Genomic DNA, 27,139 nt, shown 5'->3' with positions numbered 1-27,139 from the left:
ATTGGCTCTTGGGTGGTGGTTGGTTTTGGTGTAGGTATGGAGGCTTTTGGATGGTCTCTTATTCCTTAATGTTCCGTGTAGTCAGGAGTTTTCTGGTTTTCTCAGGTTTTGGGCTTAAGTCTCCTGCCTCTGGATTTCAGTTTTATTCTTCCAATAGTCTCAAGACTTCTCCAACTATACAGCACTGATAATAAAACTTCTAGGTTAATGGTGAAAAGATTCTCCACCATGAGAGACAACCAGAGAGGTTCATAGAGTTACATGAAGAATAGGAGAGGGAGGAAGGAGATAGAGGTGAGCAGGAGGAGAAGAGGGGGACTCAAGAGGAGAGAGACAGATCTACGCAGTTATCTGTTTCCAAAGTGTTCTCCGTAGCCCAGACACCCACGAAGATTCACAGAATTGGATTGGGAAGAGAAGGGGAAAGGAGGAAATAGAGGTGTTCTGAGGTAGAAAACAGAGAGTCAAAAGTGGGAGAGTAATCACCACACTCCTGAATAGAAATGGGAACTCAATATTGGATTCTTAAATGTACAAAATTTATATCACATACTGAAAAACAAAGATTAAAAATCTAGTGTAGAGGTTAGACTCTTTGAAATACAATGTTTAAAAACAAAAACAAAAAAAATTTAGAAATGTATATGAAGTTCAGTTTAAAAATAGGGTTTCTCTCTCTCTCTCTCTCTCTTTTTTTTGGCAAGGTTATAGTGAAATGAAAATGAAAATTAAGGAATAATAGAGGAGTATTAGAGGACTTTAAAAGGACATAGGAGAGAAAAACAAGAAAAAGAAAAAAATTTTTTCCCTTAATTAAAAAAATCATAAAAATATATGAAAATGAAAGTTGAGGAGTAATGGGGGAGTAATAGGGAATTTTAAAAGAAAATAAAAGAGAAAAAAATAAAAAATAAAAAAAGGGAAGAAAAAAAATTTTTTTAATTAAAAAAAGTATATACATATATATCTAGGAATTTCTCTGGAGTTGTTGCGGTCAGTGTAGGTTCAGTTCAACTTCAGATAGCTCCTCTTTCCAGCTTACACTTCTCGATATCTATAGGCCCCTTCCGGTGTAGTCGGTGTTACCTTCAGGGATTTTAATCTGTTGTACCGGTCCTTTCTGAAGCGGTTCCCTTTGTTTATTTGGCTTCTGTTTGCCGTCTCTTCGGTGTCTAATTTCCACCCTGACACAGGCGGGTGGAGGTGATATCTTATTTAGGTTCGCTAGTTCAGTTCAGTCCTGCTACGGGGAGGGCGGGGCGCTGCAGACAGATACCGCTCTGTGTGGATAGCACTCACCGTGTTCCGGCCACACTGGGTTTGCCCCGCTCATGGGTGTCAGTGCTTTCCCCGTCTACACTGCTCAGGCTCCCAGCTGCTCTATATGGAGCGGATCCTGTGTTGAGTGCGGTTCCAGTTTTCGGGTACTCCACAAAAGCGCGGATTCGGTTGTGCCTGCGTTTTGTGCCTTCCCCGGCCTGAGCGATTCAGGCAGCCAGGGGCATGGGCGTACTCTCCCCAGGTGCAGCGCGCCTTTTCCCTCCGCGGCGAGCGGCTCAGGCAGCCAGAGGCTTGGGCGTACTCTCCCCGTATGCGGCGCGCCTTTTCCTTCCGCGGCGAGCGGCTCAGGCAGCCAGAGGCTTGGGCGCAATCTCCCCGGGTACGCTGCGCTTTTTCCCTCCGCAGCCCCAGCGCGAGCCACCAGTCGGGTCTCAGGAAGTCTTTAGATAGGAACCGGGGGCCTGTTTGCAGTGTGGGAGGGGGTGGCTTCTCAGGGGCTGAGTTTGCCCTTTTCCCCTCCCCCCTGCCTCCTACCTCCAGTGGGGATGGGCCAGCTCTTCTCTGGAGTTTCTCAGTCCCTTTGTTTTGTGAACCGCTGGCAGTGTGTTCGGGACTGGTTAATTTTGTCCCTTGATATCCCACAGTTTAAAAAAGCTCCCTCCGATTGCTCTCAGAGTCTTCAGGCCGGTCCTTACCCTAAGCAATGCCGCCCGCTCCTCTCCGTTCCCCCCCCCCCCCCGCTTGTTGCTGGCGGGTACGGGCGTCTGGGGTACTTTTCTGCTGGGAGTTGCTTTTAGGCACGTAATCTGTGGGGCTTGTTTAATTTTTCCTCCCAGTTAGATTGCCAAAAACTTCCCCCAGCCCCGCCAGTGTGAGGGTTTCCTGGTGATTGGAAACTTCCTCTATTAAGACTCCCTTCCCGGGACGGGTCTCTGTCCGTAGCTCTTTTGACTCCCTTTTTATCTTTTATATTTTGTCCTACCTCCCTTCAAAGACAATGGGCTGCTTTTCTGGGTGCCTGATGTCCTCTGCTAGCGATCAGAAGTTGTTTTGTGAAATTTGCTCAGCGTTCAAATGTTCTTTCGATGAATTTGTAGGGGAGAAAGTGGTCTCCCTGTCCTATTCCTCCACCATCTTCTACTTCTTTTTTTTTTTTTGAATATTTATTTATTTTTGGCCATGCTAGGTCTTCATTGCTCTGTGGACTTTTCTCTAGTTATGGCAAGCAGGGGCTACTCTCTAGTTGTAGTGTGTGGGTTTCTCGTTGTGGTGGCTTCTCTTGTGGAGCACAGGCTCTAGAGCACATACAGGTTCAATAGTTGTGGTGCATAGGCTTAGTTGCACCACAGTATGAGGGATCCTCCTGGATCAGGGATTAAACTCATGTCTTCTGGATTGGCAGATGGATTCATTACCACTGGGCCATCAAGGAAGCCTCCTTTTTACTTCTTCAAACAATGACACTTACTTCCTCCAATGCTCTGCCAAAAATGAAACATCTTATTTTCTCCTTGGAGGAAACTGGAATCTGATTTCTTATAAACTTAACTCTGATGAGTTCAGTTATTTTATAGATTGTTTTTCTCCTTGTTCGGGTGGGAGTAGTTTTGTCTTTCTATATACTTAGCAAAAGTGGAGCTGCAGTTCTTTAGTCAAGTTTGTCAGCATTTTCTTTCATGGTTAGTGCTTGCTCTGTATTAAGATGTCTTCTTTAAAAAAATCCCTTTTCTACCCTGAGAGCATGAAGATATGGCCCTGTATTATATTACAAATATTTTATGGTTAGCTTTCCACATTTAGTTCATTAATATAACAGGAATTTATTTTTATGTGTGATGTCAGATGAATTTCCTTAATTTTTATCATATGTACACTATCATTTATTGATGATAGTTGTACAGTATCTTAAAATTGTCAGATTGCTCTTTAGTGGTGCTTGAGAATACAAAATATCTGAGCTCTAACATTGTGATAGTATCAAAATATAACTGGTAAAAATATGCACAGTATATTGCATTGGTTCTTTAATGAAGGAGAAAAGATGTATTTATTTACTTATTTTTACATATTAAAATGGATAGTCATTTCCATTAGTTATCTTTTATTCTTTTCCAGCAGTACACATCTCTATTATATTTTTTGATATGCCTCAACTTTATCATGTTTAATCCTTGATTGTTGTTGCCCCCAAGCCAGTACACTTTCTTATTTATTTCGTTCCATCGTTCTTCCAGTTGTTTAGGCTTAAAGCTTTGAAAATTTCCTTATTGTAAAATGATAGCTTCTTAGTTTAAAGAAAACTTAAAAAGCATCTTGAGTGGCCTTCTTGCTTATATCTCCTTTCTAGTCTATCTTCTAGACTGCCATCAGCATCATTCTTCTTGTTACAAGTTGGATTATTTATCTTCCTATATAAAAACCCTTGAAAGAGTCACTGATTAAGCCTCCTTAAAATGGCATAGAGAATTATTCATACTCTTGACTTCAAATCCGGGTTACAAATGTTGGGCCATGCAGCCCGATTCCAGAAGGCTTTCTTCACATAGGTTATGATTTGAATGGAGCTTTCAGGATTTGTTTAATGTGGTAGTTAGTTCAATAATTTTCACCTGGTATTAGTAATAGTACTATTATTATTGCCTGGAAAATTCCTTGGACAGAGGAGCCTGGCAGGCTAATATAGTCCATGGGGTGGCAAAGAGTTGAATACAACTAAGCAACTGAGTACACACACACACACACACACACACACACACTATTATTATTATAGTTTGGTGATAGGAAAGGGAGGAAAAAGTACCATATAGTACAATTGGAGGTAGGTAGGGATTTAGCTACAAGTTTACAAAGCTAAAATGTTTTGCAGGAATGGGAAGCCATTTGAAGTTTTTAACAGGAATTGTGTAATTGGATTTCAGTTCCAGAAAAACAATGTGGGAGACAATATGGAGACTAGACTGAGGTGATAAAGACCTGAACTAGGAAATGCTATGGAATGGAGATCAGAACTTGAAGACTTCTAACGATTGCATACTGTACAGAAAGTGTTTTATATGCACTATTGCCATTTTAGAGCTAAGGAAACTGAAGTGAGAAATAACTTACCTAAGGTCACACATGCTGTGATAATGCCCAGACGGGAACACTTACATGTTTGCATATGTAAAATAACAAATGACATATGCTCTGTATTTATACCCAGTGCTTTCCAGAGTAGGATCCTCAGGATGCTATTTTAAAAGGTACTTTTGGCAAAGGCTTTTTAGAGAAATTAGATTTTAATAAAACCCAACTTACCTCACCTTGTACATATTGTACATAAAAACAGAGAAATCCTACAATAGGTGTGTGTCTTAATGGGGTTTGTGTTCCTGTTAGGATTGCTTTAATCCAATTTTCCCCAAACTGAATTTACCAAAGAATTCGCCTTTTGCATAAACTAAAGGTTTCATGGAATTCAGTTTGGAAATAGTAAAGTTCATGGAGATATTGAAACATGGAAGAATATATAGTATGTACATATAAAAATTTATTATTTTAGTATTTTCTTAATATTGTAAACTTTCTTTGCTATGGATGGATATCAGCATCAGCTGGGGGAAAAGCTACTCCAAATGAGAATCAGATCGGAAATAATCAAACTGGAAATCCTGAATTGCCACGATCACAGGAAGATTCAGATAATGATTATTTTAGCGACAGTAAAAGGTAATTAGCATGAATGTTGATTCTACATATCAATCTATAAGAGTGAGATACCCAGGGTACTGTCTTAGAATCTTGTAATTAAAACAAGGACCAAGTGAAGTTAATGACATTTTTAACTAAAACTACCTTGATTCTGATGTTTACTGTTGTATACTAGTATTTCCCTCCAATATAATGGGGGATAATGTATTGCTTAAATTTATTCTATTGTAATTCTTCTGTCATCAGGGACAACCTAAATGGCAGAAAAGTTTCTGTCCTCATTTTTGTTTCCTAGAATTAATCTTTCTGGCTCTTTTACATTCCTGGTATGGTAAACTAATCATTATGCTTGAGTTTCACATTGGTATAATTTCAGTCAAAATTATAGTACTTAAACCACAGCTTTGCATATTAAAAGCTTCTTCTTGAAATTAAGGAATTTTATGAATAATTATTCTCAAAATAACTATAAACAAAGTATGTTTATTAAATTTCCAGTTAGTTTACCCTGCTATCAACATTGGACTGTGATTTAAATTTAGCTATAATTGATGAGTTTGAGCAAACTCCGGAAGATAGAGGACAGGGAAACCTGGTGCATTGCAGTCCATGGGGTCACAAGGAACCAGACATGACTTAGCAATTGAACAGCATAATGAAATATTATCTTATAACTCATGCTAAATGTAGTTTATGTTAATCATTAATGAGTTTGAAAGATAACATAATAGTTTTGAGATGACTGTAAACATTTTTAATGTTATATTTGTGTTTATAGAATGTTAAACAATTAAAAATATGAAAAGCTAATATTCATGGAATCATTTTTAATATGACTGTCAACTTTATCATTCCCTTTTAAGTCAGTTTCTTTGGAAAAATGAAGATGATAGAGCTAATATCACTAGAAGAGAGGATAATCAGGTATGATTTCTAAATTTTTCTTAAATGTGATATTGTACCATATTTATATTGAAATTGAAATGCAGATTGCAGATTGAAAATGAAACTGCAGATTAAAATGTCCAAGGTTTCTACCTTATACATTAGAGACGGGGGAGATAAACTTCAAGAAAATTCAGGAGCCTGCCAATTCAGTGAAATTTCAGGGAGTTTTATGATCTGGGAGATATGTTGAGATATGCCCTTTAAAGTAAAAAACCAGGTATTTGAACCTTGTCCCAGCTACCATTGAAAATTAGTCACCCGATGCACCTCTTTTGAATTCGGAGATTTATATATAGCATTCAAATGTGTGGCTCCAATCTTTCCTTTTTTTTTTTCTCAAACAAGTAATCTAAAAGACTATCAACTTTGGGCAGAAATGGCTCACAAAGTGGTCCAAGAGACACAGCAAGCAGTGCTGCTAGTTGTGTGCTAACATTCATCTAGTCCAATCATACTTGATATGTAATAAGTTGGAATGCTGAATGGAGTCTGAGACAAGTCCTGGTAGAAGAATCACAGCTCAGAGCCTTTGAGTTTTGGAGTAAAGGCATGCCATCTGCAGCAAATAATTATTTTGTTGTTGCTAGATATTACTAAAACTTAATATCTTCACACTTAAAAATAAAATTTTTCCACCTGGTGGGTACTAAATGCTTTTTAACTATGGCCTGAATTTTAATTTCCCAGGTTACCCATACAGTTGGTTTGATCCTGTTTATATATTTTATGGGCTCCATTTTGATAACTTTTTTGAAGAACTACCTTTTCAAGTAGTTGAAGTATTTTTCTCTTATTGCAAATCAAGACATTAACTTCTCATTTCTTCTTGTTTACATTTATTTGGTATACCCCATCTTCCTCCTCTACTTTTCCCCCCAACTTTTCTGGATTGCATTGTTTTAGGTACGTCTTTATAGACATCATAAAGTTGGGTTTCATTTTGTAAACAGTCTGAAAGTCATTTTCATTTACTAGATGAGTTATGCCCTTTTATGTTATGATGGGATTGATATATTTGACCTCAAATTTGTCATTTTACTTTGCTATAGTTACTATGTGGCTTATTTGCACTTTCCCCCTTCCTTGTATGTAGGAAGGTTGAATCTTATTCTAGTGTTTACCTTTTTACTAATACAAATTTTTGTTAGTATTCCTCACCCTCCTTTTTCCTTTTTTAAAATTTATGCTTCTTCAAAAATTTGAAGTTTTTGTTTCATTACCTCTAAAATTATCCTCTGACTCCTACCTTTACATTCAAGGTGATTAAAAAGTCATCCCTGTCTCTTTTCTTCCCTCATATACTTTGAGTTGTATCATTTCTACTTTGTCAAAGAACAGAACATTTATGGGCTGTGCTTCTTGTCTTCTCCTCAACCTTGTTTTAGTCTTAGATCTATAATTAAATATGATCAACACTTACTGCCAGTTCTTTTGCACAAGATTTTTCAATCATTTCCTGGCTGGGTTAAGCTCCACTTATTTTTTTAAAAAGCTCCTACATACAATATTCCCTTACTTCTTCCATATTTAAATCTGTCTAGAGCAGGAATAGACAAATAAGGCTCAAGCCAGTTTAGTGTAGCATGGGACATAAAAATATTTTTTTTTAAGTTGGAAAAGGAAGAATTATGACAGATACCATTTGTGGCCTGCAAAACCTAAATTATTTATTCTGAGGCCTTTTACAGAAGAAGTTTGCTCATCCCTGCTTTGAGCCTTGATACTTGAGGGATAGCTTGATTGTCTGTAACATCCTCGGCTTATGAAATTTTTCCTTGAGTTTATTTAAATGTTCCCCTATTGATGTCTTATTTTATTTGTTACTATTAAGAAGTGTGATGCAAAATTGATTTTATTTTCCTTGTAAATCGGTTTGGGTATTCTGGAAGGCCAGAGTATTCCTTTAATGTGTAGTAGTTTTATCAGGCTATACTTCAGTTGAGCGTTCTAGGTCTGGTTTTTATGAGTACCCAGTGGGTCCTTTTAGGGCTTCCCTGGTGGCTCAGCTGGTAAAGAGTTAGCCTGCAATGTGGGAGATCTGGGTTAGATGCGTGGGTTGGGAAGATCCTCTGAAGAAAGGAACAGCTACCCACTCCAGTATTCTGGTCTGGAGAATTCCATAGACTGGGGAATCCAGTCTGTGGGGTCACAAAGAGTTGGACCTGACTGAGCAACTTTCATTAGTGGGCCCTCTCAGTATGAAAATCAAGACTTCTTTTATTTCAACAAATTATAGTTCTAAAAAACAGTATAAATAGCAGATCCATTCCATGTTTTTTCTTTCAGGGACCCCAATTTGTCTTTATTAGTTCTTCTTTACCTTTTATTTCTGTTACTTTCTTTCTGATCAAGTTTACCATTTCTTTTTTTAAAAATTTATTTATTTTAATTGGAGGCTAATTACTTTACAATATCGTAGTGGTTTTTGCTAAACATTGACATTAATCAGCCATGGGTGCACATGTGTTCCCCATCCAGAACCGCCCTCCCACCTCCCTCCCCATCCCATCCCTCAGGGTCATCCCAGTGCACCAACCCTGAGCACCCTGTCTCATGCACTGAACCTGGACTGGTGATCCGCTTCATATATGATAATACACACGTTTCAGTGCTACCCTCTCAAATCATCCCACCTTAGCCTTCTCCCACAGAGTCCAAAAGACTGTTGTTTACATCTGTGTCTCTTTTGCTATCTTGCATGTTGGGTCATCATTACCAGTTTTCTAAATTCCATATATATACATTAGTGTACTGCATTGGTGTTTTTCTTTCTGACTTACTTCACTCTGTATAATAGGCTCCAGTTTCATCCACTTCATTAGAACTTATTCAAATGCATTCTTTATAATGGCTGAGTAATATTCCATTGTGTATTTGTACCACAGCTTTCTTATCCACTTGCCTGCCATTGGACATCTAAGTTGCTTCCATGTCCTGGCTATTATAAACAGTGTTGTGATGAACATTGGGGTACACGTGTCTCTTTCAATTCTGGTTTCCTCGGTGTGTATACCCAGCAGTGGGATTGCTGAGTCATATGGCAGTTCTATTTCCAGTTTTTTAAGAAATCTCCACACTGTTCTCCAAAGCGGCTGTACTAGTTTGCATTCCCACCAACAGTATAAGAGAGTTTCTTTTTCTCTGCACCCTCTCCAGTATTTATTGTTTGTAGACTTTTGGATAGCAGCCATTCTGATGGTGTTAGATGGTACCTCGTTGTGGTTTTGATTTGCATTTCTCTGATAATAAGTGATGTTGAGCATCTTTTCATGTGTTTGTTAGCCATCTGTATGTCTTCTTTGGAGAAATGTCTGTTTAGTTCTTTAGCCCATTTTTTGATTGGGTCATTAATTTTTCTGGAATTGAGTTATAGGAGCTGCTTGTATATTTTTGAGATTAATTCTTTGTCAGTTGTTTCGTTTGCTATTATTTTCTCCCATTCTGAAGCTTGCCTTTTCACCTTGCTTATAGTTTCCTTCATTGTGCAAAAGCTTTAAAGTTAAATTAGGTCCAATTTTTTATTTTTGCTTTTATTTCCATTACCCTGCGAGCTAGGTCATAGAGGATCCTGCTGTGATTCATGTCAGAGAGTGTTTTGCCTATGTTTTCCTCTAGGAGTTTTATAGTTTCTGGTCTTACATTTAGATCCTTAATTCACCTTGAGTTTATTTTTGTGTATGGCATTAGAAAGTGTTCTAGTTTCATTCTTTTACAAGCAGTTGACCAGTTTTCCCAGCACCTCTTGTTAAAGAGATTGTCTTTTCTCCATTGTATATTCTTGCCTCCTTTGTCAAAGATAAGGTGTCCAGAGGTGCATGGATTTATCTCTGGGCCTTTTATTTTGTTGCACTGATCTACCTTTCTGTCTTTGTGACAGTACCATACTGTCGTGATGACTGTAGCTTTATAGTATCATCTGAAGCCAAGCAAATTGATTCCTCCAGTTCCATTCTTCTTTCTCAAGATTGCTTTGACTCTTTGAGGTTGTTTTGTATTTTCATACAAATTGTGAAATTATTTGTTCTAGTTCTCTGAAAAATACCATTGGTAGCTTGATAGGGATTGCATTAAATCTATAGATTGCTTTGGGTAGTAGACTCATTTTCACTATACTGATTCTTCTGATCCATGAACATGATGTATTTCTCCATCTATTTGTGTCATCTTTGATTTCTTACATCAGTGTTTTATAGTTTTCTATATATAGGTCTTTTGTTTCTTTAGGTAGATTTATTCTTAAGTATTTTATTCTTTTTGCTGCAGTGGTTAATGGAATTGTTTCCTTAATTTCTCTCTTTTCTCATTGTTAGTGTATAGGAATGCAAGGAATTTCTGTGTGTTAATTTTATATCCTGAAACTTTGCTATATTCATTGATTACCTCTAGTAATGTTCTGGTGAAGTCTTTGGGGTTTTCTATGTAGAGGATCATGTCCTCTGCAAACAGTGAAAGTTTTATTTCTTTTCCAATCTGGAATTCCTTTTATTCTTTTTCTTCTCTGATTGCTGTGGCTAAAACTTCCAAAACTATGTTGAATAGCAGTGGTGAGAATGGGTACCCTTGTCTTGTTCCTGACTTTAGGGAAAATGTTTTCAATTTTTTACCATCAAGGATAATGTTTGCTATGGATTTATCATATATGGCTTTTATTATGTTGAGGTATGTTCCTTCTATTCCTGCTTTCTGGAGGATTTTTATCATAAATGGATGTTGAATTTTGTCAAAGGCTTTCTCTGCATCTAGTGAGGTAGTCATATGGTTTTTATATTTCAATTTGTTAATGTGGTGTATCACATTGATTGATTTGTGGATATTAAAGAATCCTTGTATCCCTGGGATAAAGCCCACTTGGTCATACTGTATGATCTTTTCAATATGTTGTTGGATTCTGTTTGCTAGAGTTTTGTTAAGGATTTTTGCATCTATGTTCATCAGTGATATTGGCCTTTAGTTTTCTTTTTTTGTGGCATCTTTGTCTGTTTTGGGTATTAGGGTGATGGTGGCCTCATAGAATGAGTTTGGAAGTTTGCCTTCCTCTACAGTTTTCTGGAAGAGTTTGAGTAGGATAGGTGTAAGCTCTTCTCTAAATTTTTGGTAGAATTCAGCTGTGAAGCCATCTGGTCCTGGGCTTTTGTTTGCTGGAAGATTTCTGATTACAGTTTCAATTTCCGTGCTTGTAATGGATCTGTTAAGATTTTCTATTTCTTCCTGGTTCAGTTTTGGAAAGTTATACTTTTCTAAAAATTTGTCCATTTCTTCCAAGTTGTCCATTTTATTGTCATATATTTGCTGGTAGTAGTCTCTTATGATCCTTTGTATTTCAGTGTTGTCTGTTGTGATTTCTCCATTTTCATTTCTAATTTTGCTGATTTGATTCTTCTCCCTTTTTTTCTTGGTGAGTCTGGCTAATGGTTTGTCTATATTTATCTTCTCAAAGAACAAACTTTTAGCTTTGTTGATTTTTTTGCTATGGTCTCCTTTGTTTCTTTTTCATTTATTTCTGCCCTAATTTTTATGATTTCTTTCCTGCTAACCCTGCAGTTCTTCATTTCTTCCTTTTCTAGTTGCTTTAGGTGTAGAGTTAGGTTATTTATTTGACTTTTTTCTTGTTTCTTGAGGTAAGCTTGTATTGCTATCAACCTTTCCCTCAGCACTGCTTTTACCGAGTCCCATAGGTTTTGGGTTGTTGTGTTTTCATTTTCATTCGTTTCTATGCATATTTTTATTTCTTCTGTGATTTGCTGGTTATTCAGAAGCGTGTTGTTTAGCCTCCATATATTTGTATTTTTAATAGTTTTTTTTCCTGTAGTTGACATATAATCTTACTGGATTGTGATAAGAAAATATGCTTGGAATGATTTCAATTGTTTTGAATTTCCCAAGGCTAGATTTATGGGCCAGGATGTGATCTATCCTGGAGAAGTTTCCATGTGTACTTGAGAAAATGGTGCAATTCATTGTTTTGGGGTGAAATGTCCTATAGATATCAATTAGGTCTAACTGGTCCATTGCATTATTTAAAGTTTGTGTTTCCTTGTTAATTTTCTGTTTAGTTTATCTATCCATAGGTGTGAGTGGAGTATTAAAGTCTCCCTCTATTATTGTGTTACTGTTAATTTCCCCTTTCATACTTGTTAGCATTTGCCTTATATATTGCAGTGCTCCTATGTTGGGCGCATATATATTTATAATTGTTATATCTTCTTCTAGATCAAAGGCTTGACCCTTTGATCATTATGTAGTGTCCTTCTTTGTCTCTTTTCATGGCCTTTATGTCAAAGTCTATTTTATCTGATATGAGTATTGCTACTCTTGCTTTCTTTTGGTCTCTATTTGCATGAAATACTTTTTTCCAGCCCTTCACTTTCAGTCTGTATGTGTCCCTTGTTTTGAGGTGGGTCTCTTGTAGACAGCATATATAGGGGTCTTGTTTTTGTATCCATTCAGCCAGTCTTTGTCTTTTGGTTGGGGCATTCAGCCCATTTACATTTAAGGTAATTATTGATAAGTATGATCCCGTGCCATTTACTTTGTTGTTTTAGGTTCGATTTTATACACCTTTTCTCGGTTTCCTGTCTTGAGAAGATCCTTTAGCATTTGTTGAAGAGCTGGTTTGGTGGTGCTGAATTCTCTCAGCTTTAGCTTGTCTGTAAAGCTTTTGATTTTTCCTTCATATCTGAATGAGATCCTTGCTGGGTACAGTAATCTGGGTTGTAGGTTTTTCTCTTTCATCACTTTAAGTATGTCCTGCCAGTCCCTTCTGGCCTGAAGAGTTTCTGTTGAAAGATCAGCTGTTATCCTTATGTGTATCCCCTTGTGTGTTATTTGTTGTTTTTCCCTTCCTGCTTTTGATATTTGTTCTTTGTGTTTGATCTTTATTAATTTGATTAATATGTGTCTTGGGGTGTTTTGTCTAGGGTTTATCCTGTTTGGGACTCTCTGGGTTTCTTGGACTTGGGTGGCTATTTCCTTCCCTATTTTAGGGAATTTTTCAACTATTATCTCCTCAAGTATTTTCTCATGGCCTTTCTTTTTGTCTTCTTCTTCTGGGACTCCTATGATTCGAATGTTGGGGCATTTGACATTGTCCCAGAGGTCTCTGAGGTTGTCCCCATTTCCTTTCATTCTTTTTTTCTTTTTTCCTCTTTGCTTCATTTATTTCCACCATTCTATCTTCCACCTCACTTATCCTATCTTCTGCCTCAGTTATTCTACTGTTGGTTCCCTCCAGATTGTTTTTGATCTCAGTTATTGCATTATTCATTATTGATTAACTCCTTTTTATTTCTTCTAGGTCAAGTTTACCATTTCTTTATGTTTAATTTTCTTTGCTCCTTTTATTTCTCTTCTATATTATGCTTACTGTATTTTTTTGGTCATATCTGTTCCTGTTTGGATACCTGTTACTCATTTCTGAGACAGTTTGTTTTTTCTTTTAATTTCTTTCTTCAATTTGGTCAATTTCCATTTTACATCTTCCTGGGTTTTTGTTTTTCCACTTTTATTCTGAATGTCTAAATTTGTGATTTATGGTGTTCATTAATACCTAAAATGCTTTGAATTCATTTAATACAGTATGTTGGGATATTGTTAATTTTTTCTGCCTCTTGGATGCTGGTTTTGTTTTGTTTTAGTTCTTAATTTTGAGGGTTTTCAAAAAGTAACTTAGCATGAATGTTAGATTATTTTGTAGATGTTGTCTTTGCTTATTTGTATTGGATTTTTCTGAATCAGTAGCAGGTGTTCTTACAGAGGAACAGGGAGTAGTGTTCTGGTGGTTTAGTTTAGTTTGTAGATTAGGAGTGCCCTCTTCTGTTGTTATAATAAAATGTGGTTGTTTATTTTTAAATAAATGGGGCATTTGGAGGAAATGGTCTTTTTTCTTTGTATACGTTCTTACTGATTTAATTCAGCAGAGCTCTTAACTAACTTGATCACCTTTCTTTCTCTTACAACCTTGCTTAACAGAACATCTCTTGCTTCTGAAGCATTTTCCTTTCACCTAGTAACTATGTTTCCTCATAATTACCACCTCTGGTCCTCTACATTTTAAAAGCCCCTTTCTTTTAGATTCCTCATAGAAAGAGCTCTGATTTACCAGTCCATAGCCTATCTCTCAATATTTCTCCACCACATGTAGGACTCTCCCCTTTAAGACTGAACTGTGGTTAATGTTCACTGTGTTATCTGTGTATTGTCTCTATTGTCTCTCTAATGCACAGTCCCCATCTGACTCTGCTTAGATGTGAGCTCCTAAGCACACACTGCTGGCCTAGGGTGTTTATTTCTCCACTTACTAAATTAAAGTATATGTAAATTAAAGGATTCTGTGTCCTAGTTACACCACAGACATAAGTTGTGGGTGATTATATTTGCTTTCTTTTTATAGTAGTTGAGAGCATGTGTGGAGAGATTCTAATTTAGGTGGTTTCCATTATCCTGTGGGAATCTGACCTTATAAGTTAACAAAATAAAATAAAATGCAATAAACTAGAAAAAATAATGAAACAAAGTATGGATAAGGGTTTCTTAATGAAGATAAAAGTAGAAACTAATAAGTTACAGAAGTAAACAGCCTAGGAGAATTGAAAAGAGTTCAAGATCTATAAAGCGGTAGTGGCAGAAACATCAACATCGGTAAGGCTTGAGGTAGTTTATCAAAAAAGGGTAGAAACAAAAAAATTAGGTGAGATGAAGGCAATGTAACACAAATACAGAGGTGATAAAATTTATGAGAATATAATGTATGCTAAAATTTGAAAATGTGCTAGGATGTCCAATTTTCTAGGCAAATATAAATGGTCAAAATTGGCTCAAGAAGAAAAAATTCAATAGCCATCTGAGAAACATTTAAAAGTTGTCATAACAAACAATTGAAATCAGAAATCTTGGAATGAAATCATGCTTAGAAAGGAATATGGATTCTTTTTTATTTTTTCTTTGTAATGTTTAGTTTGAAGCTCCTGTGGTATAACGTCCAACTAATAGTGGAATGTACAAAATAGAGCACTAGAGAGGGTCTATAGTTACAAAGACAGATTTTGGACTTCATCACCTTATAAGTTAAAAGATGCATTACTGTTGGCATTATCAGATGTTTACAAATAGGTGAAAAATAATGTGTCACCCTACCAGATCTTACTGATTTTCATGTTTGCTTACAGCTAGGTAAAACAGAATACATCCCCCTACCAGATCTTATTGATTTTCCTTCACTTCCTTGTCAACCTGATTTTTCTCCAGGAATAACTGATAAATCTTTATCACAGATTGAGAGTAAGTATGATGATACTGTAAGTACAGATGATTCTAGGAGGTAACATTAAATGATGTTAATGAGGAGTTAACTGTTTAATGTGTACAGAGTTTTAGTTTGGAAAGATAAAGTTTTGGAGATGAAGGGGTGGTGATGCTTGCAAAATATTATGAATGCACACAGTGCCATTAAACTGTACATTTAAATATGATTAAAATGGTAAATTATGTATATTTTACCACAAAAAGTTAAATTATTTTAAAGTGTATGATTCTTATGTTGATTACTGCATATATGTGTCACTAGTATTATTTCTACTTTTTAAAAAATATATTCTAAGATATACATTTTTCTATGTAAGATTTAAGTACAATAACTTAGGACCCAAGATAAATTTACTTAAAGAATTAAATCAAGAGATATAACTACACAAGCTTTACCTAGTTTCTATACATATATATAAATGCAAAAGAAACATACTGTATTGTTTACATATATATAAGTCTCCTATAGACACTGAAATGACTCCTCAGTGTTTTCCACAGTGGCAATCACTATACTACAGGTAGAAAAACAGAGTTTGGGGTAAAATTTATACTTGCTGTTTTAAGCATTTTTTAGTTTTATATTCTATATTTTAGAATTTGACCCATCTTTTAGCTTTTAGGTATTTATGAGTATGGCTTATAATCTATTAGGGGAGAAGATTATTGAACAAATGAAACAAGTAAAGGAAGAAAGAAGATATCTGGAAAGAATTAGAGAAGAACTAATGAAAAAAGCTGAAAGGCTATTGGAACAAAGCAAATTAAAGCACTATCATGGTAAAATTTATTACATATCTTTTATCACTATAAAGGAAACTCAAGGTTTACAGAATTCATGCCTGTAAATTCTGTGCCTGTGATTTATTTTACAGAATAAACCACAAAATGATGATATTTACTCTTTTACTGTTATAGTTTAAATGATACACTATTGATATAGATTCACTGTAGGAACAGTGAAATCATTGTTTGACTATTTTATACACTAAATGCAACATGCTTTTTACTAAAATTCAATTATTTTTTATTTCAACTTAATTTTTATTGAAGGATAATTGCTTTACCAAACTTCATTGTTTTCTGTCAGATCTCAACATGAATCAGCCATAGGTATACATATATCACCTCCCTTTTGAACCTCCCTCCCATATCCCTCCCCATCCCACCCTGTAGGTTGAGAGCCCCTACTTGAGTTTCCTGAGCCCATCCTGGAGTCCAAAGTCAAGTGGACCTTAAAAAGTATCACTCCAAACAAAGCTAGTGGAGGAAGTGATGGAATTCCAGCTGAGCTATTTCAAATCCTAAAAGATAAGGCTGTGAAAGTGCTGCATGTAATATGCCAGCAAATTTGGAAAGCTCAGCAGTGGCCACAGGACTGGAAAAGGTCAGTTTTCATTCCAATCCCAAGAAAGGCAATGCCAAAGAATGTTCAAACTACCACACAATTGCACTCATCTCACACATTAGCAAAGTAATGATGAAAGTTCTCCAAGCTAAGCTTCAACAGTACGTGAACCGTGAACTTCCAGATGTTCAAGCTGGATTTAGAAAAGGCAGAGAAACCAGAGATCAAATTGCCAACATCCATTGGATCATAGAAAAGGCGAGAGAGTTCCAGAAAAACATCTACTTCTGCTTCATTGTCTGTGGCAAAGCCTTTGACTATGGGGATCACAATAAACTGTGGACAATTCTTAAAGAGATAGGAATACCAGACCATCTTACCTGCCTCCTGAGAAATCCCTGTGCAGGTCAAGAAGCAACAATTAGAACCGTACATGGAACAATGGACTGGTTCCAAACTGGAAAAGTACATCAAGGCTGTATATTGACACCCTGATTATTTAACTGACATGCTGAGTATATCATGCAAAATGCTGGGCTGGATGAAGCACAAGCTGGAATCAAGATTGCAGGGGAAAAATATCAATAATATTATATATCCAGATGATACCACCCTTATGGCAGAAAGCAAAGAGGAATAAATAGCCTCCTGACGAAAGTGAAAGAGGAGAGTGAAAAAATTGGCTTAAAACTCAACATTCAGAAAACTAAGATCATGGCATCCGGTCCCATCACTTCATGGCAAATAAATGGGGAAACAATGGAAACAGTGACAGACTAGTTTTGGGGGGCTCCAAAATCACTGCAGATGATGACTGCGACCATGAAATTAAAAGACACTTGCTCCAGTGGTGCTGGGAAAACTGGTCAACCACTTGTAAAAGAATGAAACTAGAACACTTTCTAATGCCATACACAAAAATAAACTCAAAAATGGATTAAAGATCTAAATGTAAGGCCAGAAACTATAAAACTCCTAGAGGAGGGAATAGGCAAAACACTCTCCGACATAAATCACAGCAAGATCCTCTATGACCCACCTCCCAGAATACTGGAAATAAAAGCAAAAATAAATGGGACCTAATTAAACTTAAAAGCTTTTGCACAATGAAGGAAACTATAAGCAAGGTGAAAAGACAGCCTTCAAAATGGGAGAAAATAATAGCAAACAAAGCAACAGACAAAGGATTAATCTCAAAAATATACAAGCAACTCCTCCAGCTCAACTCCAGAAAAATGAATGACCCAGTCAAAAAATGGGCCAAAGAACTAAACAGACATTTCTCCAAAGAAGACATACAGATGGCTAACAAACACATGAAAAGATGCTCAACATCACTCATTATCAGAGAAATGCAAATCAAAATCACAATGAGGTACCATTACATGCCAGTCAGAATGGCTGCTATCCAAAAATCTACAAACAATGCTGGAGAGGGTGTGGAGAAAAAGGAACCCTCTTACACTGTTGGTGGGAATGCAAACTAGTATAGCCACTGTGGAGAACAGTGTAGAGATTCCTTAAAAAACTGGAAATAGAACTACCATATGACCTAGCAATCCCACTCCTGGGCATACACATGGAGGAAACCAGAATTGAAAGAGACATGTGTACCCCAATGTTCATCGCAGCACTGTTTATAATAGCCAGGACATGGAAGCAACCTAGATGCCCATCAGCAGACGAATGGATAAGAAAGCTGTGGTACATATACACCATGGAATATTACTCAGCCATTAAAAAGAATACATTTGAATCAGTTCTAATGAGATGGATTAAACTGGAGCCCATTATACAGAGTGAAGTAAGCCAGAAAGAAAAACACCAATACAGTATACTAACACATATATATGGAATGTAGAAAGATGGTAACAATAACCCTATATGCAAGACAGAAAAAGAGACACAGATGTATAGAACAGACTTTTGGACTCTGTGGCAGAAGGCGAGGGTGGGATGATCTGAAAGAATGGCATTGAAACATGTATGTTATCAAGTGTGAAACAGATCGCCAGTCCAGGTTGGATGCATGAGACAAGTGCTCAGGGCTGGTGCACTGGGATGACCCAGAGGGATGAGATGGGGAGGGAGGTGGGAGGAGGGTTCAGTATGGGGAACACATGTACATCCATGGCTGATTCATGTCAATGTATGGCGAAAACCACTACAGTATTGTAAAGTAATTAGCCTCCAACTAATAAAAATAAATGAAAAAAATAAAAGATGCTTGCTCCTTGGAAGAAAAGCTATGTCCAACCTAGAAAGCATATTAAAAAGCAGAGACCTTACTTTGCCAAGGTAATTACTTTGGTAATTACCTTGCCAAAGGTCCATCTAGTCAAAGCTATGGTTTTTCCAGTAGTCATGTATGGATTTGACAGTTGGACTATAAAGAAAGCTGGGCACTGAAGAATTGATGCTTTTGAACTGTGGTGTTGGAGAAGATTCTTGAGAGTCCCTTGGACTGCAAGGAGATCAAACCAGTCAGTGCTAAAGGAAGTCAATCCTGAACATTCATTGGAAGGACAGATGCTAAAGTTGAAGCTCCAATACTTTGGCCACCTGATGGGAAGAACTGACTCATTGGAAAAGACCCTGATGCTGGGAAAGATTGAAGGCAGGAGAAGGGGACGACAGAGGATGAGATGGTTGGATGGCATCACCGATTCGATGGACATGAGTTTGAGCAAGCTCCAGGAGTTGACAGGGAAGCCTGGCATGCTGCATTCATGGAGTGGCAAACATTTGGACATGACTGAGTGACTGAACCGAACTGAAAGGCAATTAATTCCATATATACCTTTTACCCTTTTATCTTCTAATACAACCCAAAATGTAAGCCTCTTGAATTATTTAACCATCTCTCAAATTATCCTATTCTTCCTCCACCCTTTCCCATTTTTTTCATTTCTACAAGTTCTAACAACACTGTTTCTAATTATTGCAAGGAAACTATTTTTCTTACCTCATTTCTCTCATTCGTTCACCCATTCATTCAATTTAGCAAAGCAGACAGATACTCAAACCAAAAAAATTGAGCATCTAGGGGAGAGTAAGGGACTCAAAGAAGGCTTCGAGAGTGATATCTAAGCTGAGATTGAATGATTAGTAGGAAATAACCAGGAACTCTGAAGAAAGGAGCAGAAGGAGAAGATAAGATTTAGATGGCTGAGGGAAAAGACTGAAGGCCTGGAGCCAAGAGGAGGCACACTTCAGATTCTAATATGGTGGGTGGTAGTTTAGCCACTAAGTCGTGTCTGACTCTTGTGACCTCATAAACTGTAGCCTGGCAGGCTCCGCTGTCCATGGGATTGTTCCAGTAAGAACACTGGAGTGGGTTACAATTTCCTTCTCCAGGGGATCTTCCTGACCCAAGGATCAAACGGCAAATTCTTTACTGACTGAGCCACCAGGGAAGCTCAGATTCCAGTACATCTACCACTTTTCCTGGAAGCCTTTCTTGATCGCTTCCATTTTAATTTAGGTGTTTTTCATCTGTACTCCCATGCATAGAATCTGTAATTCCTTTATCATAGCAGTTATCAGGATGTATCACTACTGCTTAACCTGATCATCATTCCTCCACTGGACCACAAACACTTTGAGGGCAGGGACAAGATTATGTTGGCTTATTACTAACTCCCCACCCCCTAGAGCAGTGACTAAGTTCAGTAGGCACTTAATAAACACTTATTTAATACATGACTGTTAAAATGAATAAATAAATGTCAGTTTTTAAAGATAATTGAATTTTTAATGCTCTTGCACTGTTGGTGGAAATATAGATTGATACAGTCACTGTGGAAGATGGTATGGAGATTCCTTAAAAAACTAGGAATAAAACCACCATATGACCCAGCAATCCCATTCCTAGGCATATGCCCTGAGGAAACCAGGGTTGAAAAAGACACATGTATCCCATTGTTCACTGCAGCACTATTTACAATAGCTAGAACAGTGAAGCAACCTTGATGCCCATCAACAGATGAATGGATAAAGAAGTTGTGGTACATATACACAATGGAATATTACTCAGTCATAAAAAGGAACACATTTGAGTCAGTTCTGATGAGGTAGATGAACCTAGAACCTATTATACAGAGTGAAATGAGTAAGAAAGAGAAAGATAAATATTATATTCTAATGCACATATACAGAATCTATAAAAATTGTTCTGAAGAATTTATTTACAGGGCAGCAATGGAGAAACAGACATAAAGAATAGACTTATGGACACAGGGAGAGGGGAGAAGGGGGTAAGATGTATGGAAAGAGTAACATGGAAACTTATATTACCATATGTAAAATAGATAGCCAATGGGAATTTGCTGTATGACTCTCAGTGAGTGATCACACCATCATGGTTATCTGGGTCATGAAGATCTTTTTTGTATAGTTCTTTTGTGTATTTTTGCCACCTCTTCTTAATATCTTATGCTTCTGTTAGGTCCATACCATTTCTGTCCTTTGTTGAGCCCATCTTTGCATGAAATGTTCCCTTGGTGTCTCTAATTTTCTTGAAGAGATCTCTAGTCTTTCCCATTCTATTGTTTTCTTCTATTTCTTTGCATTGATCACTTAGGAAGGCTTTCTTATCTCTCTTTGCTATTCTTTGAAACTCTGCATTCAGATGGATATATCTTTCCTTTTCTCCTTTGCCTTTCCCTTCCCTTCTCTTCTCGGCTATTTGTAAGGCCTCCTCAGACAGCCATTTTGCCTTTCTTTTTCTTGGGGATGGTTTTGATCACTGCCTCCTGTACAGTGTGAACAAACCTCTGTTCATAGTTCTTCAGGTGCTTTGTGTATCAGATCTAATCCCTTGAATCTCTCAGTTTACAGCAAAATTATTGCTCTAGTACTAGATCTGACTGGAGGTTACAGACAATGTCAGGAGGTATTTCTCAGTGTTTTACCTCATAATATTAAAGCGTTTCCCCAGAAGAGGTGGCAACGATTTGGCCATGTTATAGTGATAAAAGAACAATTTTATCAGACAGATTTGAGCAATGAAATTAGAAATCACAGGACCAGGACCTGATACCAGAATAATCTTTTACTTACACAAGTTATTTCTCCTCTTTGTGCCTCACTCTATCTATTTGTAAAATAAGAATTATCACTTACTTTCTATTTCAACAGGAATGTTTCAAGATAAAATGTATCAGCCATCAAATATTTTGATAGAGCCTACTATGCACCTCGGTTCTCAGCATTGTTTTAAATGCTGAGGATACAGCAGTAAACAAGACAAACATGGCCCTGCACTCAAGGGGTTGCCTCTAATTGGAGGATACAGACAATAAACAAATAAGATAATATCAGCTACTGATGAGAGCTAAAAAGTTAATTAGAAGAGTACAGTAAAGAGTAGTGGGGCAGGAGAGACAGTTTAGCTAGACTTTTCAAAAGGCTTCTCTGAGGAGATTATCATTAAGGTTTGATTAATAAAATGATACACATGTGAAGGAGCTTCCCTGATGGCTCAGTGGTAAAGAATCCACCTGCTAATGCAGGAGACACAGGTCGATTCTTGGGTTGGGAAGATCTCCTGGAGAAGAAAATGGCAAACCAACCCACTCCAGTATTCTTGCCTGGGAAATCCCATGGACAGAGGAGCCTGGTGGCCTACAGTCCATGGGATCGCAAAAAGAGTTGGACATGACTTGGCAGCTAAACAACAACAAGCATGTAAAAAGATAGGGGGAAAAGAGTCCAAACAGGAGGAACACTAAAAGTCAAGATATAGAAATAGAAATAAGCTTTCAGAATTAAGGACCTGAACCAAGACCAGTGTGGCTGGAGTGTGATCAGTAAGAAAGAATGTAGAGGGAGAAAATCAAAAGGTCAGCAAGGAACAGATAGACCAGTTCCAGAAGTTGGATTTTGTTACAAGTAATATGGGAAGACATCAGAGGATTTTTAATATTTGGATTTATGTGATTTTTAAAGTATTTTAAAGATGTTTTAGAAAGATGGAATAGCCTGTAGAGGGGCAAAAATGGAAGCAGAGAGGCCATTAGAAAGATAATACATCTTTCAAAAGATGATAGTGGATTGCCTAGCAATGCAGCACTGAAAAAGGGAGAATGTGTGAGATGTGCAAAGGATTTTGGGAGTGATACCAGTAGAACTTGCTGTGGGGTTAGATATAGGGCTGAGATAAATTGTTAAAATCTTGAGTTAAAGTTCCATGTAGTTTTTTATTTTTAATTAAATCACCTTATAATATAGAATTTTAAGGTGTTTTCATGATAATCTTAAAAAAGGAAATATAAGCATATTCTGGTATACTAGCATGCAGTTTGTGTCCCAAATAAGTTTATATTTAGAATCTCATTAGTGTCAAAGTGATTTCTTAAACTGGCAGAGTTTAATTTCTAATTTTCTCAACCAAAAGTCACATTTCAGAAATTCTGCCCTACAGAAGTTTGGGGATATATTGGGAATAATTTTGATAAATGATGAATTAGAATCAACTGATTTCACAAAACAAGTCATTTTGGGGCTGAAAAATAAGGAAAATCTGAAAATATATATTTTGCCTTTGTGTTTTATATTTTCAATTATATAAATGCTGAATTCAAATCAGATTATGGATAAAAGTAATCAAAATAAAAATATACACATCTTGTTATAGGTAGTATTTTGAAGAAAGATTTTATTAAAAAAGTAGAAGCCTGAAGAGCTTGATTTTGGTTCCTGGATTTAAGAGCATTTTACTATATTTGTAGGCCTTTTATTCAATAAACATTTTGCTCTTAACTCTAATTTTCTCAGCATATGAGAGAGGAATGGTTTGAATTAACTCCAGGGTCCTTTCCAGATTGAAAAATTTAATCAAACTATAGCATTTGCATTTTTATTGTTGGTGGTTTTTTTTAAGCCTGCGGTGTTTGGAAAAAAAAGTGCTTTGAAACAAAGAAAGTTACAGCATCATTGGAGGAAGTTTTAACAAAACTTCGAGAAGATTTGGAACTTTACTATAAAAAATTGCTCATGCAACTTGAAGCCAGGGAGATCAAGATGAGACCAAAGAATCTTGCAAACATCACAGACTCTAAGGTACTATTAAATGTGTTCACATTCTATTGTGTGTGCATGCTAAGTCACTTCAGTCGTGCCTGACTCTTTGCAACCCTATGGACTATAGCCTGCCAGGCTTCTCTGTCCATGGGGATTCTCCAGGCAAGAATACTGGAGTGGGTTGCCAGTCCCTTCTCCCAGGGGTCTTCCCAAGCCAGGGATCAAACCCAGGTCTCCTGCCTTGCAGGCAGATTCTACACTGTCTGAGCCACCAGGGAAGCCCCTGTGCTGTATATCACATCCCTAGAACTTGTAGATCTTATATCTGCAAGTTTGTAACTTTTGACCACTGTCACCCATTTCTCCCAACCCCTACCTCCCATTTCGCCAACCACCAATCTACTCTGTTTCTATGAGTAAAAGTTTACCATTTAGGTCAATTTAATGTAAACTCCAAATAGTTTTAAATAAAGTTTTCTCCGTATTAGAAGATACTATTTTTAAGCATCATTGAAACTTTTTATCTTACTGTTTTCTCCAGTTCAATATATGATAATGTCCTTTTCATGAAAGCAGCTTAAATTATTTCTTTGCAGACAGTTACACCTCACAAAGAATAGCAAGGAGAGATAAGAAAGCCTTCCTCAGTGATCAGTGCAAAGAAATAAGAGGAAAACAATAGGATGGGAAACACTAGGGATCTCTTCAAGAAAATTAGAGATACAAGGGAGCATTCATGCAAAGATGGGCACAATAAAGGACAGAAATGGTATGGACCCAACAGAAGCAAAAGATACTAAGAAGAGGTAGCAAGAATCCACCAAACTATACAAAAAGGATCTTCATGACCCAGATAATCACGATGGTGTGATCATTCACCTAGAGCCAGACATCCTGGAGTAAGAAGTCAAGTGGGCCTTAGGAAGCATCACTATGAACAAAGCTAGTGGAGGAGGTGATGGAATTTCACTGAGCTATTTCAAATCCTAAAAGATGATGCTGTGAAAATGCTGCACTCAATATGCCAGCAAATTTGGAAAACTCAGCAGTGGCCACAGGACTGGGAAAGATCAGTTTCATTCCAATCCCAAAGAAAGGCAATGCCAAAGAATGCTCAAACTACTGCACAATTGCACTCATCTCACACACTAGCAAAGTAATGTTCATAATTCTCCAAGCTAGGCTTCAACAGTATGTGAACTGAAAACTTCCAGAAAATCCAGTTTAAAAATCCAGTTCAAGTTGGATTTAGAAAAGGCAGAGGAACCAGAGATCAAATTGCCAACATCCACTGGATCAGAGAAAAAGCAAGAGAGTTCCAGGAAAACATCTACTTCTGCTTCTTTGACTATGGCAAAGCTTTTGACTGTGTGGATCACAGCAAAGTGGAAAATTCTTAAAGGGAAGGGAATACCAGACCACCTTACCTGCCTCCTGAGAAATCTGTATGCAGGTCAAGAAGCAAGTTAGAGCCAAACAAAGGACTGGTTCCAAATTGGTAAAGGGGTACGTCAAGGCTGTATACGGTCACCCTGCTTACTTAACTTATATGCAGATGACATGCAAAATGCCAGGCTGGATGAAACACAAGCCGGAATCAAGGTTGCTGGGAGAAATATCAATAACCTCAGATATGCAGATGACACCACCCTTATGGCAGAAAGCAAAGGGGAACTAAAGAACCTTTTGATGAAGGTGAAAAAGGAGAGTGAAAAAGCTGGCTTAAAACTCAACATTAAGAAAACTAAGTTCATGGCATCCAATCCCATCACCTCATGGCAAATAGGTGGGGAAACAATGGAAACAGTGACAGCCTTTATTTTCTTGGGCTCCAAAATCACTGCAGACTATGACTGCAGCCATGAAATTAAAAACACTTGTTCCTTGGAAGAAAAGCTATGACAAACCTATAGAGCATATTTAAAAGCAGAGACATTACTTTGCCAACAAAGGTCCATATAATCAGAGATATGGTGTTTCCCTCGTAGCTCAGTTGGTAAAGAATCTACCTGCGACACAGAAGACCTGGGTTCAATTCCTGTGTCAGGAAGATCCCCTGCGGAAGGAAATGGCAACCCACTCTAGTATTCTTGCCTGGAGAATCCCATGGACAGAGGAGCCTGGCAGGCTACAGTCCATGGAGTTGCAAGACTTGGACTTGACTTAGTGACGAAACCATCTCATGGTTTTTCCAGTAGTCATGTATGGATGTGAGAGTTGGACCATGAAGAAGGCTGGGCGCCAAAGAATTGATGCTTCTGAACTGTCATGTTGGAGAAGATTCTTGAGAGTCCCTTGGACTGCAAGGAGATCAAATCAGTCCATCCTAAAGGAAATCAACCCTGAATATTCATTGGAAGGACTGATGATGAAACTGAAGCTCCAATGCTTTGGCCACCTGATGGGAAGAGCCGACTCACTGGAAAAGACCCTTGTGCTCAGAAAGATTGACAGCAGGAGAAGGGGACGACAGAGGACAAGATGGTCAAATGGCATCACCGACTTAATGGACATGAGTTTGAGCAAGCTCCAGGAGATGGTGAAGGACAGGGAAGCCTGGCATGCTACAGCCCATAGGGTAATAAAGAATCAGACACAACTAACAACTAAAGAAAGAACAATAACAGCTCACAAACTTTTCTGAACAAAAGTAACCAAAAGGTTACTTAAGTAACCTTTACTTCACTAAAATAGGTTTTCTCATATTAAACAGATTTTCTTATAAAATACAGTATTTCATTATTAAATATTTTAATGTGATTCTATTATGATTCCACTGATAAACCATTATGCCAATTTCTGAAGTCTTGCAAAGTATCTTAAACCTAGTATATTCATCTTATAGTAATAGTTGTTGGATTCTATGGTGCTAATTTAATGGTAAATTTTACAAATACATTTTTATTTTTATAACACATGAAAATGGTAGTAGAGCATAAAGGAAAGTGGTCCCTAAAGCATAAGAAATTAACAACTCAATAATTTAAACAACTCGATAATTTACTGCAAAGCAATAAGCTTATTTTATGGAATAGGTTATTTTCATGATATGCTCTTTTGATATTTGGTGTCTTTTTGTTGTTTATATTGACAAATAATTAAAAATTTAAAAGGTAGATGTTATACTAAACAGGCTTCTTTATATGTCCCATACAGAATTACCTTATCATCCAGATCACTGAAGTACAACATGCTATTGATCAACTTAAGAGAAAACTGGATACTGACAAAATGAAACTCATAATAGAAATTAAGGTACTCTGAATTTCCCCTAATAAGATTGTAACATTTATCTTGAAATAAACTACTTTGGTGTTTTAACTTTGCTTGTCAATAGTGTAAAGGCAGTAAGGACTGTCTTAAAATTGTTACCTTAACAAAAAGCATGAATGAAAAAAGTACAAGAATAATAATGAAATCCTGTGAAAAGATCCCTAACAAGGCCAAAGCAAAACTTAGTAAAATTTCACTAAGTAAAGTAAAAGAACCTTGTGAATCAGTATCCCTTCCATCCATCATGTGCTCAGTCCTGTCTGCCGACTCTTTGTG

The 27,139-nt window shown here is 37.1% G+C and overlaps 1 protein-coding gene across 1 annotated transcript in view; it reads left to right on the top strand.

The window, feature by feature from the left end:
- Positions 1 to 27,139, top strand: part of SPATA1 (spermatogenesis associated 1) — a 71,666-nt gene that overhangs the window by 33,694 nt on the left and 10,833 nt on the right. Inside the window, 6 exon segments of the mRNA XM_020891293.2 lie at positions 4,869 to 4,989; positions 5,835 to 5,895; positions 15,084 to 15,195; positions 15,874 to 15,999; positions 23,451 to 23,629; positions 26,747 to 26,845. Of these exon segments, the coding sequence (XP_020746952.2) occupies positions 4,869 to 4,989; positions 5,835 to 5,895; positions 15,084 to 15,195; positions 15,874 to 15,999; positions 23,451 to 23,629; positions 26,747 to 26,845 (698 nt within the window).

Source organism: Odocoileus virginianus, chromosome 5 (genome assembly GCF_023699985.2).
Source record: "Odocoileus virginianus isolate 20LAN1187 ecotype Illinois chromosome 5, Ovbor_1.2, whole genome shotgun sequence".
NCBI lineage: Eukaryota > Metazoa > Chordata > Mammalia > Artiodactyla > Cervidae > Odocoileus > Odocoileus virginianus.
Note: the sequence above shows the minus strand (reverse complement) of the source record. Positions and strands in the feature narration are given on the sequence as shown.